Genomic DNA, 16,932 nt, shown 5'->3' on the forward strand with positions numbered 1-16,932 from the left:
CCGCACCCCCACCTTGCTTCTGCTGCCATGTGAGGTCTGAGCCTCTTCCATAGCTTTAGCGCCTTGGTTCTGCCCACAGGCAGAGGCAGCAATGCAACAGCAGGGCAAACAGGGTTTCTGCCACCACCTGAGCCAGCTGGCTTACATCTCCTGATGGTTTTTTCCCCACTGGGGCCCAGGACCCATGCAGAAGCAGCCAGTCATTCCCAAATAAATCTTTTTTGTCTGGAAGAGACAGACCTGCAAAGAGTCATAGCATTGCCAAGATGTCTTTCCAGACAGCATCCATGTTTGGGACTATAGCTGATGGATCACAAGCCTCCAGGATGAAACCAGACGGAGAGGGTCTATCCCTGGAGGCCAGCAGAGTACTCAGTTCTCAGACCTAGACTGAACAAGACTCAGTGCAGAGGAAGGACAACACCTACAAACTTCAGTTTGGTAAACAGTTTAATTGACAAACTGAAAGGTCTGCTGTTGCTCCAAAGCTGGAGTTACCCACTGCTCTGTTTGGCTGCCAGTCTCTTGTCTCTCTCTTCAGCAATGGTCAGGCGGATCCCCTTTCCACGGGGCAGGGAGATCCATGGCTTGTTGCCCTGAAGCAAGGAAGACGACGACACATCACACCAAGAAACCCAGAGAGGAACTGAGCCTACCCTCCCAGAGAGAAAAAGGAGCAAAATCCTGATCCTCCTGGAGCTTGGCCAAACAGAGATAGCCACATCATTTGTCCAACAGAAGCTTGGTGGGGAGCTGCAGTGTAAAAGCCTACTATCACTTTATTTACATCCCTGAGGAAGGCATTTTAGCTAAAACCAAAACAGCCCTTTCAGAGCCTGAACAAAAGAGGCCACAAAGGGTGGCAACAGAACAAGTCTTAGGAAAAGGCCTCTTGGGACTCTCAGGCCGAGTCATTGCCAAGACAGCATCACCACCTGAAAGGCACAGTTCCAAACTTTAACGTGCTTTAAAAAGCCACACAGCTTTTTCTTGAAAACATCACCACCCCTTCCACATTTACAGCAACTTCCCCTTCCCAGACCCATCAGCCTGCAGAAGACAGAGCCACAGGCAACAGAGCCAGGGCTGATGCCACAACTAGAGCTTCACTCTACAGGCAGCAAGGGTGGGAAGGCATTTGCCTAGAGAAGACAGGAACAACTCCTATCTTCAGCCAGCAGCCCCCAAAACAGGAAGGGACCAATCCTCCTTTTGTTTGCATACACTTACTTTGCCAATAACAAAGATGTTGGAGAGTCTGGTGGCAAAGCTATTGCCATTGGCGTCCTTCACATGAACCACATCAAATGAGCCAGGATGTCTCTCCCGGTTGGTGATCACACCAATACGGCCCAAGTTGGCACCACCAGTCACCATGCACAGGTTACCTAAGGCAAAGGAAAAGCTGGTGAGACAAGAGTTTGCACAAGGTACCAAGAGGAACCACATCCACACAGGTCCTTCAGGAGCATTGCTGAAGAACAGCACAGGCAGAGCAGCGCAGGGACATAGAGCAGCTGCCAGAACACCAGGGCACAACTTTTAATGCCTATATCCTGCAGAAACTTTGGCACGCCCCAACAAAGCCCCAAGGCCTATAAAAAAACATTCCTTATCACTTGATCGCTTGCATAAGTGCCAAGATAAGGCCTTTTTTACTACTGGCAAGTAGCCTGACAGATCCTCATTCCAACAGGAATCCCAGCTGCAGTTATAGCTGGAGATGCCTCACAGAAACAACACAGCCATTCACAAGGCTGCCACCATTGCCATCTCTGCTTCAAAGGGAAGGTGCCCAGCAGCTGCAGTTAGCTTCCTCATTGCTCTTCTCCACCAGTAATGCCTCTGGAGAACACAGTATCTTACAGAGGAGGTGAGACCTACCTGTGTCAAACTTGATGAAGTCTGTGATCTTGCCTGTCTCCAGGTCAATCTGGATAGTATCATTCACCTTGATGAGGGGGTCTGGATAGCGGATGGTGCGGGCATCGTGGGTGACCAGATGAGGGATTCCTTTGGTGCCCACAAAGATCTTCCTCACCTTGCACAACTTGTACTGCAAACAAAAGCCAACTCTGCTCAGCTGAGGCAGAGAGCTGCACCGCAGCCCTGGGCACTCTCGCACACACATGCCCCCCCCTCAGAGCCTGCCAGTCACACCAGACCTCAGTCCCCAAGCAAAGCATTCAGACACATTTCAGGACTTGGAGCCCCAGAGGAGACCAGACAGCAACTCACTGCTGCTCAGCTCACAGCCCCAGTAATTCCTCTCACAAGGCTGCCATGCAGTTATGCCACAGTCCCACCAGAAGATACCTGTGTTTTGGGAACAGCTTTTTGTAGCTACCCAGGAACCGTACCAGCACACGACCTGATACTGCAAACAAATGCCGAGCCTTCTGAAGCCTCCCACTCAGGCCTCAAGTCTCCCTACAAACACTGGATGCATTTTCCCAGGAAAGCATATGCAAAGGTGGAGTCTCCTTACTTTGCCTTGAAAGCAAAGGCAGAGGCTGCCTTTCCACAGGGCCTACAAGACATCTGTACCCCTTCTCAAAGGCACTCTGCTTTCCCTGCAGCCTTTAACCTGAACTCCTTCACATCCACACTGGGACTCATGCTGCAACACCGATCGGTAGCCAGAGATAAAAAACAAACCCAGGGCCACAAACACATGCCAGAGCCACCCCCAGCACAGCCAGGGAGAGCACAGCAACCCACCAGACAGCTCTCCCTCAGCATCGCTGTGTGCCTGCACAGCCTTCCATCTGGGGCACAGGAACCAGAGCGCTTGGGCTGAGGAACTGTACACAAGAGTCACTTGCAGACATAGAGGGCTAGAGGGCAATTCTATAAATACCTTCTTGTGTGTGCTCTAGAAGAGTTTAAAAACCCTTTTCAACATCTCAGCTGGCCCAGAAGTTCCCAAGCAAGCTTTGAAAAGCACTGCCAAAGCAAAGCCCTCACAACTAGTACTGCTTCAACCTGTTCCCTTCAACTTAAGGCCCTTTCTGCCTCTGGATGACCATAAAGGGGACAAGCTGTGTGCGCACATGCAGCCCCTCAGAGCTTCAACCAAAACCCTAAGCATACAAATCTTGTTGTTACTGCTTGATCAACAAGACTCCAGGCATCGAGTAACTGCCTCTGGAAACCAGCTCCTGCCTGGGAGCAAGCTTGTTTCCAGAATCGCCTCATTTTGTCTCTGCTCATGCCTGCGGAGCCTTTTGTGCTGGATACTCCACTTCCAGCTGCTCAACTGAAAGACACACAAGCAGCAGCTTTGCTTTGCATTGTATCAAAGTGGTCCTAGGATCCAAATGCTTTTGTCCGTTCAACTACAGCAAGCATTCGGCACATGCAAGATCTAACTCTTCGCTTACAAGAGTACTAAAGCAGTAACATACATGCAGGTGTGACACAAAGGCCCCCGCTGTTCCATTATCACCAGAATCTCGGGGGCCCGCAAGGCAAAACCTCAATTAAGAGGGTCTGGCTTCTGCACCACAGGCAGTACAGCAGCAACGAGGTTTGCACAGTTTCTGATCACTGTTACCTTGTGCTATTCTACATGAAGGCTTGCTAAACCACAGTAAAGCCATGCCCATCAACCTGAAAGGGCTTGGAGAAAGCTGCCTGCAAAGAGACTCCAACCTATGCCAACAGGGATCACTCAAGCACCAAGCACCCCTACACAGAGGGCTGTAAATTGCCCTCACATCACCTACAGACCTTCCCCCTTGAAGACTGCACACCCTAACCAAGAAAGGTGATGTCCCCAATGTCCTGAAAACGTGTCACTGACTGAGCTCTCAGGGAAGAGAGAAAACAGCTCCCATTCAGGACATACCAGACATGAGACACTACCCCACCAAAACCCAGCTTGGTCCACACTTACACCAAGATCAAGCCCCTTACCTTGGCCTCTTCAGCTGTGATGCGGTGAACAGCAAAACGACCCTTGGTATCATACACCAAGCGGAAATGCTCACCTGTCTTCTCAATGCTGATGACATCTGATTTCAGAGATAGAAATAAAATAAGTTAACACTTCAGTATTCATACATACAGTTGATATTCATAGCAGCACACAACCATAAATGAAACTGTAACAACTGCTTATGCAGTTGCTTTTTCAGCAGAACTTAGAAAGCACCTCTCCTCCAAATCTTGCCAGCCTCGCAAAATATTTCCCCCAGTGTACCAGAACAGCCCTGTGAGATATCTGTAGTTTACCAATCTACTCCAATAAAGTAAAAACACAGCAATAAACAAGTCAAGAGAGAAAAGCTAGTAGCTAAAGTCACTTGTCATGCCAAGAGAATCTGAAGCAGCAGCTTTATGCAATTTGCCCAATAAGTTCTAAAACTAGGATGTGTTTGTAGAAGCACTCTCCCCACTGGTGATCCAGTCAAAAAACTGGAAACAAAACTGTTAACAGTCTCCTTAGAAGAGATCGTGGCAGTCAGACAACTTAGAAAACATCAGCATCCCTTTTGCAGAGCAGATGCCTTGCACATGTCCTTGAGAAACTTCTAATATAGTAAATAAAAATGCTGACTTTGGGGACAAAAACCCAGCGTGGGTTCCTCCACAGGTCGCAGTCCCTTCGGGGGTGTACCTGCTCCGGCGTGGATCCTCCACAACTGCTCACCAAATTTAGTATCTGCCCCAACCCTCTTCACTAACCCATGAAGCCAGCAGGGTAGGTGATGTCTGTGCGGACTTTGCCATCTATCTTGATGAACCTCTGCATGCAGATCTTCTTGACTTCATCTCCTGTCAAGGCATACTTCAGTCTGTTCCTCAGGAAGATGATGAGTGGAAGGCACTCCCTCAGCTTGTGAGGGCCTGTGGATGGACGGGGTGCCTGCAAACAGAGAAAAGTCTTACTCTGGTTGCTCAGACGTACCAGCAGCTATCAGCTGCTGCTTTCCAAAGGAATAAAAGCATTCTAGCACCTCTCAGGACATCTGAGAACTGATGTAGGGAGCCCAGGCCTTACTACCTAACTGCTTTACCCCTTATGAGCAAGGGGAAACATAAAAGCTATTCACAGAATACCTGATGGCAGGTATTTCCTTCCCCGTTACACTAGCAAACTGCCTCAGGTCACCACCATCACTCTAAATGCACATTTGAGCAAACACATGGGACGTTTCCCGACTGTCTCCCAAAACCCTCACCCAAAGCAGGGCCCACCCACCCTTTTGGACTGGGGAGTGGTGCAGGGGAAAGCTACAGGGAAGCTCAGCAAAACCTGAGACAGAAACACAGATGCCTTCTGCCCTTCTCACAGAATGCTTCAGATGGAGCTCCTCTCCTGACCGTCACCCAGCAGACGGCAAGAAGCTCCTCTGCAGAAACCCACACAGAAAAGCAAACTGCCTACTCCCAGCAGGGCCGCTCCCACCCCCCGGGGCGGCCCCAGCCGCCGCCTCGCACACCGAGGCCTCCCCCGGGGCTCGCAGGCCTCCCGGCGCCCCCCGCACTTACGAAGACGCCCGTCAGCTTGTCCAGCATCCAGTGCTTCGGCGCCGCCACCCGCTTGAGGTGCTTCTTCGGGCCGCGGGCCTAGAGGAGGGCACACGTTACGGACCGGCCGCCGCCGGGCCCGGGCCCCGGCCCCGGCCCCAGCCCCAGCCCCAGCCCCAGCCCCAGCCCCGGCCCCCTGCCCCCCGGGGCCCTCCCCCGGCGGGCTCCCGCCCTCCCGCTGCCCCCCGAGAGGCCCCGCCGCCGCGCGGGGCGGATGGCGGCGGATGGCAGCGCGGCAGCGGCGGCGCGGCGGCCTCACCATGGCTGCGCTCCCTCGGCGAAAGGGCCGCTGCTTCCGGCGCGCCGCGGATATCCGCTCGCACGGCGACAGCGACGGCGGCCGCGCGGGGCCAACGCGGGGCGGGCGGGCGGCTGCCCCTGCCGGCCGGCGGGCTGCAGTGCCGCCTCCCGCAGCAGCAGCCCCCCCCCCCCCCTTTTAATTAGGGCACCGCAATTAACGGCGGGGGGGGGGGGGGTTACTGCCCGCCCCAGCTGCCTCTCTGCGCGAACCCCGAAGCAGCGTCCGCGGGGAAACCAGGCGCCCGGCCGTCCCCAGGCCGCAGCTCGGCGCCGCCGGGGTGGTTTCGTCCTCTTGGGCCTCCGGATCGTCTTTTCCCTCCGATCTGAGCTTTTCCCAGACACCAGGGGTGTCCTGCCCCCCCACCCCCCTCGTGTGCTGCCGACCCCACGGCGCCGCTTCCCGTGACGCCCCCGGGGGGCTTCCGAGGGGTGCGGGGGGGGGGGGCAGCACCCCTGTCCTCGATGGGACGTGGGGACAGGCAGGGCGAGGGGCTCCGTGGGCCCACGGCGGCGAGACCCGAGCCCTCCCCTCCCCCTGCGACCGGGGGGCAGCCCCCAGCCCTGCCTCCGGGGCACCCGTCGGTTGGGACCGGGGCGCCAGGGGGTCCGACGCCGCCCCGACGGAGGTGCCGGGGGCCTTGGAGGCTCCCAGTTCTCCTAAACGCCCGCGGCCGCGTGGCGGGTCTCAGCTTGGGCAGCCCGGCGGCCGCGTGGGGCTCACTGAGCGCGGCGCTGCCCCGGGGGCCGCTGAGCAGCACGGCCTTGCCCGCACCAGGCCCGTCCGAGCCGCTACGCGAGCGCGGGACCACCGCCCTCCCCTCTCCGCTGCCCGCCGCTCCGCAGGGGGCTCTCACAGCCCCTCCAGCGCTGCAGCCGCTGCCTCCGTCCCCGCGTTTCAGCTGCAGCCACAGGATGGAGCTGAGATCCCACAGGCCTCGCTCGACTCCTGACTCAGACCTGGCTCGGGACCGGGGAAGCCGCTTGCGGGGCCCAGCGGTCCCCCACAGCCCATCCGACCTCCCTGGGGAGGCCAGCGTCCCCCCCTCGGTGCAACGGGGCTCTCGGCGCAGGCAGCAGTGCCGCAGCGATACCCCGTGCCGGGAAGGGGGCTGAGCAGAGCAGCCCCTCCGCGGAGCTGGCCGGAACCGGGCACCCTGTCACGGGGGGCTGCAGCCCCGGGGCCCGGTGTTCCCGGCTGCGAGGCCTTGGCGGGTCCCTGCAGCATCTCCCCCCCGCAGGGAGGCAGCAGGACAAGACAGGGAAGCGGTCTCGTCCTCGCAGGCAGCGCAGGCGGCACGATGGGTAGGGCAAGCGGGGAACTTCCCCCACGCTAGCCGCAGCCCGGCCCGCGAGAGCCCCGGGCAGGACACGGGCTGTGCCTGCAGACCCTCCTCCCACCCCACGCTTGTTCCCAAAGACCTGCCACCCCCCAGAACGCCCCGGCAGGGAGTGGGATGGAGCCCCTGCCCCCCCCCCCCCCAGAGCTCTCCCCACGCAGAGAACAGGACAAGGACCCGCCACCCCCCAAGGCTCGGTGCTCAGCACGGCAGGGAGAGGGGCACTGCCAGGCAGGATGAGTCCTTCAGGATTTTATTAAACAGCTGCTTGAGACCTCCACTGGGCTGGCCACAGCAAACCAGCCCCTCCACTGCCCAAACCGCCATCCAGCCCCCAGGGCAGCCCCTTCCCACCCTCCTCTCGCACCGGTCCAGCTCCACGCACACCCAGGGCCCCCTCCCTGCCTCCGGCCCCGTCCCTTGCCCTGCCCTCAGGTCGGGGCAGCCCCGGCAGCCGGGCACGTCCGCGCCCAGCACATCTCAGCAGCACGAAGCTGCCCGCAGCGACCCAGCCGGGCGGCCGGCAAGCCGAGCACATCCCGCGGCAACGGGGCCCTTGCGCTCCCAGTCGCCTCCCGACCTCAGCAGCCAGCCGGGAAGTCCGCGGCGAAGTCAAACTCGTTCTGCCCGAGCCACAGCTCCGGCAGCTCGTTGGCCCTGTCGAGGCCCAGCTCCACCACCAAGGACATGAGGACCTCCTCGTCCACGGGGTCCGAGTCGATGATGCCGGGGCTGTGGGTGCCAGCCGCGGGGGCCAGCGCCCCGGGGCCCAGGGGCTGCGCCCCGAAGCCCCAGCCGGGCCGCGAGCCGGACTCGGCCGGGGGCCCCGGCCCCGCCATGGCGTGGTACTGGCTGTTGAGTTTCTGGAGGTGCCTGCTGGCCAGGAGATGGGGGCCCGGCTGCAGGGCGAAGGAGGACGCCTTGGCGGGCGCGGGGGCCGCGGAGGCCGGCATCGCCGCCGCGCCGGCGAGGTGCTGCCCGCCGCCGGCCTTGCTGGCGTTGGTGCCCCCGCCGGGGTAGTGCACGATGGTCACGACCTTGCGGTCCTTCAGAGCCAGCAGGGAGCTCATCGCCGGCGCCTGCGAGGGACACGGCAGCGCTCAGCGGGGCCCGGCGGCCCCCGCGCCCGGGGCCCCGAGCCGGCGTCGGGGAAGCCGCGCTCGCCGCAGGCGGCGGCCGCCCCCCCCGTCGCGGCGGCCCCGCGGAGGAGGCCGCGGCCGCGCTTACCTGGGCGGCGGCGCTGCGCTCGCCTCCGCTCCCCGCCCGCGCCGCCGCCGTCGCCCGGCTTTATAGCGCGCCGGGCCGCGGGGAAACGCGAGGCGGAGCGGGGCCGGCCGACGGACGGGACGGGACGGACGGGACGGCCCGCGGAGGGCTGGCAGGGACGGCACGGCACGGCCCCCGGGGCGGCGCCGGCAGCGCCTGCCCCTCCGGCCTCTGCGGGGCCCCCGGGCGGGCTGGGGCCCTGCGTGTCCTCCCCGACCTGGCCTGGCCCCCCCACATGTCCCCCCCCGTCCAGGCTGCGACACCCTGTGTGCCCCGCCTGCCTCCCAGCCCCTGTGCCCTCCGTCCAGCCTGGGTCCCTCCCTGACCCCCCTACCCATCTGGGAACCCCCATGTTTCCTCCCTGCCCTGCGCTGGGACCCCCCCCGTGCTCCCCCCATGCAGGCTGGGGGCAGAAAGGGGAGGCAGTTGGTGTCGGGGCTGCAGAGGGTGACGTGAGCCTTGACCGTCCAGCTGGAGGGGGACATCGGGCCGGGGAGGTCTGTGGGGAGGACTGGGGTACCCCCTCCTCAGCCTTCGTCTTGCCCCTTTGCACCTCCCTCCGCCAAGCTGAGCCCCCAGCGCCCCTTGGCACCTAGGGACAGGGACACAGAGAGCAGAGGGGTTGCCTTGCCCTGTGCCTCAGTTTCCCCAGCTGCCCCCAGGCCAGTGACCCTGTTGTATTTGGGTGCCCTGTCTCCCCACGTGGCTCTGTCCGGCCCCCTGAGCACAGCTCGCTCTGCGCTCCTTCACCTCATGCTCTTTAAAGCCCCATCTGTTCGACATTAGGGGGTTTCCTCTTTGTTTGTTTTTCCAGTTTTTGGTAAATCTGAGCCTCGGCCCTTTTTTTTCAGGGAGGAGCTGGGAAAGGAGAGGCTGAGCCAGAGTGAGAGGCACATGGGGCTCCCTGCCCTGGCTGGAGCGTGGGGGCTGCCCGGGTCTGTGGGGCAGGACCGACCTGGCCGCTTCCCAGGAGCCGAGCACATTGCAGCGGGCTGGCTGCTCCTGCCAGGATGCACAAGCATGCCCACCTCGACCAGTCTCTTTCCGGGGGTTGGAGGCCCTGTTTCGCCCCGAAGCGGCTCCCGCAGCTCTCAGAGCAGTTTTGTGCCTGACGCTGGAGCAGAGCACGCAGGGCTCGGAGACGGGTGCAGGAGGGGCAGGGACAGCTTACCTGCTCTTTCACGTGCCACTTTTTTCTTGTCTAAATGGCTCCCGGGGCTGACATCTCCTCTGGGCGTGGAGACCCTTCGGCAAGGCGAGCCGAGCTGATGGCAATATGACCCTCCTGCCACCAACCCATGTACGCAGCCCCGTGTCCTGGGTCCCCAGTCTCCCCCTCCCCACTGCTGCAGGCAGTGACGGTTATGCCTTGCTGAGCTTTTGAGCCTGGGGGGAGACAGCAGAGGGAGAGGGAGCTCTCCCACCCTGAGCTGTCCTCCTGGACTGCCAGCAGACTCTGGCAGAGCTGCTTCACTTGGTCTGCGTGCGGGAAGGTTTTGGGAAAGACCCTCAGGGCCTGTGGGTCTGCACGTGTGGCTCGGAGCCGTCCCTGCCTGAAAGAAAGCACAGGCTCCAAACACCACTGTGCCTAGTGCCAGGCTCCAAGTCAGGAGGCATCAGAGCAGCCATGATCCATGAGCGTGGGGCAGAGGAGGGACAGCCCGTGGAGCTCCTTCACCCACACCCTTCCGTGACACAGCAGCAGGCCTGGAAGGCTGCTGCCTGAGTTTGGGCCCTATTTGTCCCACACAGGAAGAAACGGGGTGTGATGAGCTCAGTGATGAGGGTGCAGGACACAGCCTGAGCCTCTCCACCCTGGCGGGTGGCCCCGCAGAAGACCCGCCACCCCTGAATTCACATCTAGGCCTTGCAAGGAACTGTGTCCTCAGCAGGGCGACCTTGGAGGGGCCCAGCCCTCCATTACAGCACTGATGTGCCTGTATAATCCCATGCACAGGGGCTTCCTGCAGCCACTGCCATGCCCTGAGCACAATCCGCCAAGCAGTGAGGGGGAAACTGGGCTAGGAAGCGCCCCGCTTTCACCCAGCTCTGTTTTCTCTCTATTAAAGGACCTGATCTCCCAGAGGAGAGGTGGGCCACCTCCAGCACTGACAGGCCAGCTCGGTCCCAGAGTCAGCATCCTGCAGGGAGGCAGAAGGAGGCAGCGGGTCACCGGTCAGTCCGCAGGGACGTGGGAGCCACATCCAGCTGAACTTCATCCATGCTGGATTTCCTGTTGTTTCCATCAGAAGTGAAAAACAAGAGATCAAAACAAAGCCAGGCCAGGCTGGGAGTCCCTTCATATTGCTATTTATTCCAGCACAATCTAATTAAAGCAACAGGAAATTTGCTTTCCCACACCGACTAGACATCTTTAAAAAGAAACGACACAAATAAAAGCCCTGTGGACCAGGTGAATGAGGGGACAAGGCCAGCAGAGGCCTTGGTCCCTGGCCTGCCCTGCGGGCAGGGTGCTGGGCCAGGTGCCAGGAGGAATCTGCCCCAGCATCAGCCTACTCGCCCCCTGCGTGGAGCTGTCAAGGGGGGACTGGGGCATCCAGAGGGTCAAACGCTTCCCCTAAGCCTCTGTCACATGTGAGATCTCCCAGGACAGCAACTGCCACCCTGCCCTGCATCTCTTTTCCTGACGCCCTCGACAGCACCCCTCAGGCCTGGCCCCTGTGCGCAGGATTTTGGGAGCCCGCCTGTCACCACCAGTGGTCTGTGCTGCTTTACGTTGGTGGAGCCGGAAGGGACGGTCACAAATCCAAGCGCAGCTCCCCTGCTTTGAGGGTCTGCAGCCAGGGGCACCTTGCTGGGCTCGTCACGGCAACCCCAGCCAGAGGCCAGTGCGGGGTGCTGCCATCTCCCCCGAGGTGAGCCTGGCTCCCCAGCGGCCTCAGCGCTGTGAGCTTACATGCAACCAGGGGCTGCTGCAAGGACACGTTACTGGGAGACCCCTGCTCCAGCTCTTGGTGATGATAAATTAACTGTCCAGTGGAGAAGGGGAAATTTCCTGACTTAGAACAACAGAAAAAACCTGTTGCCTGGGTTGCTAATAGTTCAGCTTTTACCTAAAGCCCCATAGGCACGGCTCCATGAGAGGCCTGCAACTGGTGTGCGGCCATGAGACAAGCTGGACCGGGCCGGGGGAGGAGGGGAGCTAGAGCGTGGCACGGACACTCACACCTGGCGAGTCATCATCCAAGGCAGCATCATCCAAGGTGGGACGTGGACTGCTTGTGTTCCTCGGGCTGTCACTGCGGTCTGAGGAAGACGACCGCAACCCGCTGCAGAGCAGGGCAGGCATTCCCACCTCCATGTGCTGCCGGAGCAGGCAGCTCACAGCCCGTTAACCAAGCTGGCTGTGGCACCTTAACGGGGCTGCAGGCAAGGAAAGGGCTCCTCTAGCTCTCCCCTGCCTCCCCTCATTGGGTTGTCCGCCACATCCACCCCATTTCCAGAGAGGTTGTGGGACCTTGACAGAATGCTCCATGCTAGGTGCTGTACAGGACAGCACTGGCTCCCTGGAAGGCGGAGTGGACACAAGAAGAAAAGAAAGCGCAGGAGTATTTCAAGTACTTTATTTATAAAATGCCTAATAGTTTAAAAACCCAATGGCTGTGACTTTCTGTGGGTAACAGGCACAGCCAGTGTCCTGGGTCCTGGCTGGCCCTCAGCACCTCTGTCTGGGTGGGCATCTCAGAGGCTGCACGCGAAGGCCGTTGTCCTGCCAGGAAGGCAATGTGGTAAAAGCTGGTGCTGGTGCCGGCACCCAGTTGTGGAGGGTTCACAGCTCTGAGCAGCCCCTCTCTTAAAAAACATTAAAACCAGCTGTGAGAATAAACTCTGTGTTGTTAAAAAAGGGAACAGGAGGGAGCAAGCGAGGCTCTGTCGGCACGGGAAGGCTGGAGCCGCGAGGCCCACGCGCTCCTGCCCAGGGAGGGCCGCGGCGCTCGTGACGCTCAGCAACTTTTCTTTTTTAAAGCGAAACAAATCAACCAACCAACCAATCAAAAGTAATTTCTGCCGAATTTCCCCTGCAGCCACACTTTCCACCAGCCCGCTCACATCAACATGCTGTCTTCAACACAGGAAACACTCTCGTGGATGCTCGAGCTTTCCTGCTCCGCTAAACAACATGCTTCAGGTTCCCTGCAAACAAAAGGAGGCAGAAAAGATGTTTCCACTGAGACTGACTTGAACCTGATGGATTAGCTCAACCTGGGGTAGGCGAGGTTTTTGCTGGCTGTAGAGGCCTCTTTGCAGTGGGTTTCTTCTCCCAGTACCTCCCCCCTCTCCCTCCCCAATGGTACCCCAGGAGGGCTCGTATTCCTGCAGCGCCGAACGCTGCTACCTCTGCAAGGGGGACTCTGCCTGCTCCCTCTCCACTGTCAGGCCTGACAAACTGGGAAGCGATACAGGAAACCCGACCTCCGCACCGACCCAATTCCTGGCTGGCCAGCCAGCAATCTTGCTCCCTTCGCAGAGGCTGTCACCCTCTTTCAAGCTATACTTGGGGACCTGCCAAAGGGAGACTCCGCCACCATTTCCACTAAGAGTTTTCCCTGCAGACTAGTCACCGGTTTGGAAGTTTTTGGTCAGCAGCAGATGGGAACATTCATTTCCTGCTGCCTTGTCCACCTCCCCTGGGACAGATATGCTGCCAGCACTGTACAAACTAGATCCAACCCTTCCAGCTTAGAAATGATGCTGCAGCATGGCATGGAGGATAAGTGAGATATGTCCATGCATATCCTATCAATCCTCCCCGGGAATATCACCCCACTGTGAAGGACAGGGAGAGGCCCTCAATTTGGAGGCACACAAGGGATGGATCCGAGCCTTGCAACCAAGAAGCCAAACAGTGGCAGATTGCACCAGCTCCAGGTCACCAAGGCTGGTCGGTATTGGCAGGCATGGCCCTGAAGGGACACAGAGAGTTGGCAGTGCTCAGACACCCTGCCCAGGACTGCGCAGAGATGCAGCCAGGCACCCCTCGACGAGAGCAGCACCCTTCCATCTCCTCCCAGGACTGCACCTTCGCACACAAGAGCAAGTGGAGCCCAAAGGTCTAACCCTTCTCCCCAAGGTTTCTGACAGTCTGCAGAGAGGATGGGCAGCTCTGTCCTTCCTCCTTCCCTACCGGACACAAGAGAGCTGCCTATCAGCAGGGGAGACACATCCTCCCTGGGCCTGGCTTGTCGTTGAGAACAAATGTCCGTGGGCACCCAGAGCCATAGCATCTCCCAACACGCCTCCTCCTACTCTGACACATCACAACTTGCACCTAGAGTGAAAAATTGCTGCAGAGCCCATGTGTTCCTGCCCCTGGCTCCTCCTGGGCAGGGAGAAGACAGATGGGAACGGGCACCACACAAAGACACAAGAGCTTGCAGGGCTCACACAGCTACCAGCCCTGGGCTCCAAAAGCTTTCAGGCTTGCTCTCTCCAGCAGGGCTGGAGGACAGTCCCAACTCCTGATGACATCTACAGAAGTTTTTTTTTTTTTTTTTTTTTTTTAAGCCTTGTCTCCTCCAGCACAGCTGACACAGAGAATCCTGCTGAGGGGTGGCCAGTGCCTCCCCTCTAGGAAGCATCAGGCCGCATCACTGCTGCAGTCCACAGCCCACTGGCACTGCCTGGCTCACATTTAACCGTGACTTTCACGCAGCATGAGATGCCCCTGTCCCCTCTCCTTATCCAGAGAGCGGCAGAGGCAGCACGGTTAGATAAAGGATAGAGAGAACAACGGCTATTTTTTGAAAAGCTGACCTGGTGCCAAAATCCCATTGTAACCCACAGCATTGGGGGTAGGGGGCCAGGGCAGGGGCTTAAATGCCCGGACAAACATTGCTCTGCTATCTTGCTCGGAGTCATGGAGGAGCTGAAGCAAAGGCTGGAGCTCCCCTCCCCTAACCTTCAGCCACCCCTAGCTCTGCGCTAGCATGTCCCGGAAACCACCTCCCTTTGCCTCCAGGCAAGTCCTAGCCTGCACGCGGCTCTGAGGAGAGCAAGGCATCTCTGGCTCTGCCCCAAGGGCCGATGGAGGGACACCAGTGCAGTGGGAGCTGACCCCAGGGACACTACATACGCTTCTGCCAACCACAGCCCAGGGTCTCTCTTCAGGCTTGCAAGAAGAAAGAGTAGCTGGGGCTTTGAGGGACCCTGGGCAAAGCATCTGGCAGTCCACACTCAGTTACCTTCAACTATGTAACAGCTAAGCTTGCTAAAGAAAGCCTACAGGCTTGGGCTGGCAGTCCCCATCTTCCCCCCAACTGCCTCACCATTAACAATTTCCCTTTAGCCATGCTGTTTTCCATCCCAAGCAGATCATAAAGGCTTTTACTGCATGCCGGGGGACTGAATGCACCGCACTCACATTAACTGCTCTGCACAGCAGTTGGGGTGGTGACTGCTGGAGCAGTTCGGGACAGACAGCCCAGCACAGCCAAGCAGGCAGCAAAGCAATGCTGAGAATTAACAGCAGTCTTGGAGAGGGTGGGAGCCGTGGCTCTGCTCCTGTTAGCCTGGGGGCCCAGGGGGCTCCTTCTCCAAGTGGTGGCAATGCCACCTTCACCCGTCACTGTTTCAGGGCTGCGGGGGCTGGTTCTCCCTTGCCCCACTCGCTCCTGCTGCCCTCGGTACTGCCGCTGCAAGCGCAGTGGAAAGGCAGCCTGCTGCAGGGGGAAAGGTCCTTGGAGGGACTAAGCTCTCCGCCAGCTCAGCCCCCTGATCTGGCGCTCTGCGCAGCGGCAAGGCCATTTTTGCAGGCGAGGGAGCCGAGGAAGAGAGCTTGGGGATGGGGGAGAGCCGCCCTGCCAGCCTCGACAGCAGCCCAGGCTCCTGCCGACTGAAACAACCAGCAGCGCAGTAGGGCAACCGCATCCTCTTGAGCCTCTTCCTGGGGGCTGGGGAGTGAGCAAAGGAGCTTCCCTGCTCTCCTCTCTGCCACAGTCGTGGGTTTTCTCACCGGGTTGCACAACGGAGGGAATCCCAGACTCTACCACCTGCAGCCTCCTGCTCTGTTTCAGCCGTGTGCAGCACCAGCTGGGAAGCCTTTGGGTCCTGACCAACAGGCACAGACTATCCAAGAGATCTGGCTTTGCTAGGAAGGCTTCCAGGGGCCCAGCCACCACAGAGGAAAACACGGCAAGGCCTGGGGCAGACAGCGCCTCTGAAATAGGACTAGCCAAGCACTGATGAGGGCTGCTCTTGGCCAACTCCTTGTGTGGACCAGGACTCAGTCTCAGACCCCTTCCCAAGCAGACAACCAGTTTGGCTCTGCTAAGCTTCCTCTGTCTTCACCAGCTGATTTTATTCATTAAATAATTCAAACATAAGCTATAAGGAAAGAAGAAAGAAAAACAAACAAGGACTGGGAAGTGGGATACTTTGGTCTCTGTTGCAGCGCCATGTTTCCCCAGCTTGATGGTTTTGGGGGCTAGGCCTCTGCTCCCATTTACTGTGTGGTTTAGCACTGCTGAGGATCTGTTTTATTTGCTGTTCTTTGGGCAGCCGGTCAACCTTGTCAGGCACATCGGATCACCGCTGCTTGCCCTGCACGCGTTTCAGCCAGCCAGCCTCTGAGCACCGCGAGCGTGCTGGGCCAACCGGCAGGCACACGGCTCATTCCCGCCCAGGGGCTGCAGGGCTTTCAAAAGACTGGACAGAAACTTCTTTTCCAGAGAGGAGTCCTCTGACATCAGGCTGAAGGGGAGCTGTGCGGAGGCCAAAGGCATCTCATGCCTTCTTGATCTCTGTTAACAGGGGAGGGCGTTAAAGGTGTGGTGCCAGCCACGGCTGTCGTCATCTAGCACAGGGCTGGGACTTGCGGAGGAAGATGCCCAAGACACACACCCAACTCTAAACTGCTTTGCTGCAGTCCTCCAATCGTGCGTCGACCTGTGGCACCAATGTTGACTGTGGAAACGACAGTTTGTGAAGTGCTGGATCCGCAGCCAGCCCTCTGAGCCATTCTGAAACACGCTGCGCACCCAGGGCCAAAAGGAACAGGGCATGAGGGAAAAGAAGCCCTACTGAAAAGGACTTCAAAAGAACCAGGAATATTACATGGACCAGGCTGCTGTCTAGAAAGGTCAACCACATCCCTGTGATTTTGGCATTGATGAGAGAGAAGGCAGCCTTCGGTCATAGGAGCTGTAAGCCAGAGGGGACCTCCACAGATGCTCACACAGTCAGAAGGTGATGGGGCAGGAGGAGCCCTCACCAACAGGACAGACAGGAGGGGGCCCAGAACACACTTGCTCCAGCTAAGCACACATCTGGCGCCTCAGAAAGGTGCGAGCAGGGAAGACAGATGCCGGGGATTCACCTGTCTGCCTCCCTCCCCACAAATCCACAGCCACTAAAGCCTCCTTCCTGGGCACAAAACACATATCCCATCAGATCCGACACTTGCAGTGGCCATACTGCTGCAGCATTTTCAGGAATGCACTCGGTTCCCAGGGGAACCAGCTGTGAGCTGGGCTGG

At 58.9% G+C, this 16,932-nt stretch overlaps 3 protein-coding genes across 4 annotated transcripts in view; all 3 read right to left on the reverse strand.

Moving 5' to 3' along the window:
* Positions 1 to 432: 432 nt before the first annotated feature.
* RPS4X (ribosomal protein S4 X-linked) lies at positions 433 to 5,931 on the reverse strand. Its single transcript, XM_064518000.1, has 7 exons — positions 5,795 to 5,931; positions 5,497 to 5,574; positions 4,690 to 4,870; positions 3,919 to 4,016; positions 1,885 to 2,056; positions 1,231 to 1,388; positions 433 to 596 (listed from the first exon to the last, which is right to left on the reverse strand). Exons 1-7 carry the CDS (start codon positions 5,795 to 5,797, stop codon positions 495 to 497), a joined length of 792 nt encoding a protein of 263 aa, XP_064374070.1. The 5' UTR covers positions 5,798 to 5,931; the 3' UTR covers positions 433 to 494.
* A 1,478-nt stretch (positions 5,932 to 7,409) lies between these two features.
* CITED1 (Cbp/p300 interacting transactivator with Glu/Asp rich carboxy-terminal domain 1) lies at positions 7,410 to 8,551 on the reverse strand. Its single transcript, XM_064517930.1, has 2 exons — positions 8,400 to 8,551; positions 7,410 to 8,251 (listed from the first exon to the last, which is right to left on the reverse strand). The coding sequence occupies exon 2, from the start codon at positions 8,240 to 8,242 to the stop codon at positions 7,754 to 7,756; it is 489 nt and encodes a 162-aa protein (XP_064374000.1). The 5' UTR covers positions 8,243 to 8,251; positions 8,400 to 8,551; the 3' UTR covers positions 7,410 to 7,753.
* Positions 8,552 to 12,006: 3,455 nt separating this feature from the next.
* Positions 12,007 to 16,932, reverse strand: part of HDAC8 (histone deacetylase 8) — a 53,279-nt gene continuing 48,353 nt past the window's right edge. For both annotated transcript variants that reach the window (XM_064518003.1, XM_064518005.1), the window contains one exon: positions 12,007 to 12,593. In XM_064518003.1, coding sequence (XP_064374073.1) covers positions 12,571 to 12,593 — 23 coding nt within the window. In that variant the 3' untranslated portion in view covers positions 12,007 to 12,570. The remainder of the gene's footprint in view (positions 12,594 to 16,932) is intronic.

The sequence above is a fragment of the Dromaius novaehollandiae genome, chromosome 11 (genome assembly GCF_036370855.1).
Source record: "Dromaius novaehollandiae isolate bDroNov1 chromosome 11, bDroNov1.hap1, whole genome shotgun sequence".
Lineage (NCBI taxonomy): Eukaryota > Metazoa > Chordata > Aves > Casuariiformes > Dromaiidae > Dromaius > Dromaius novaehollandiae.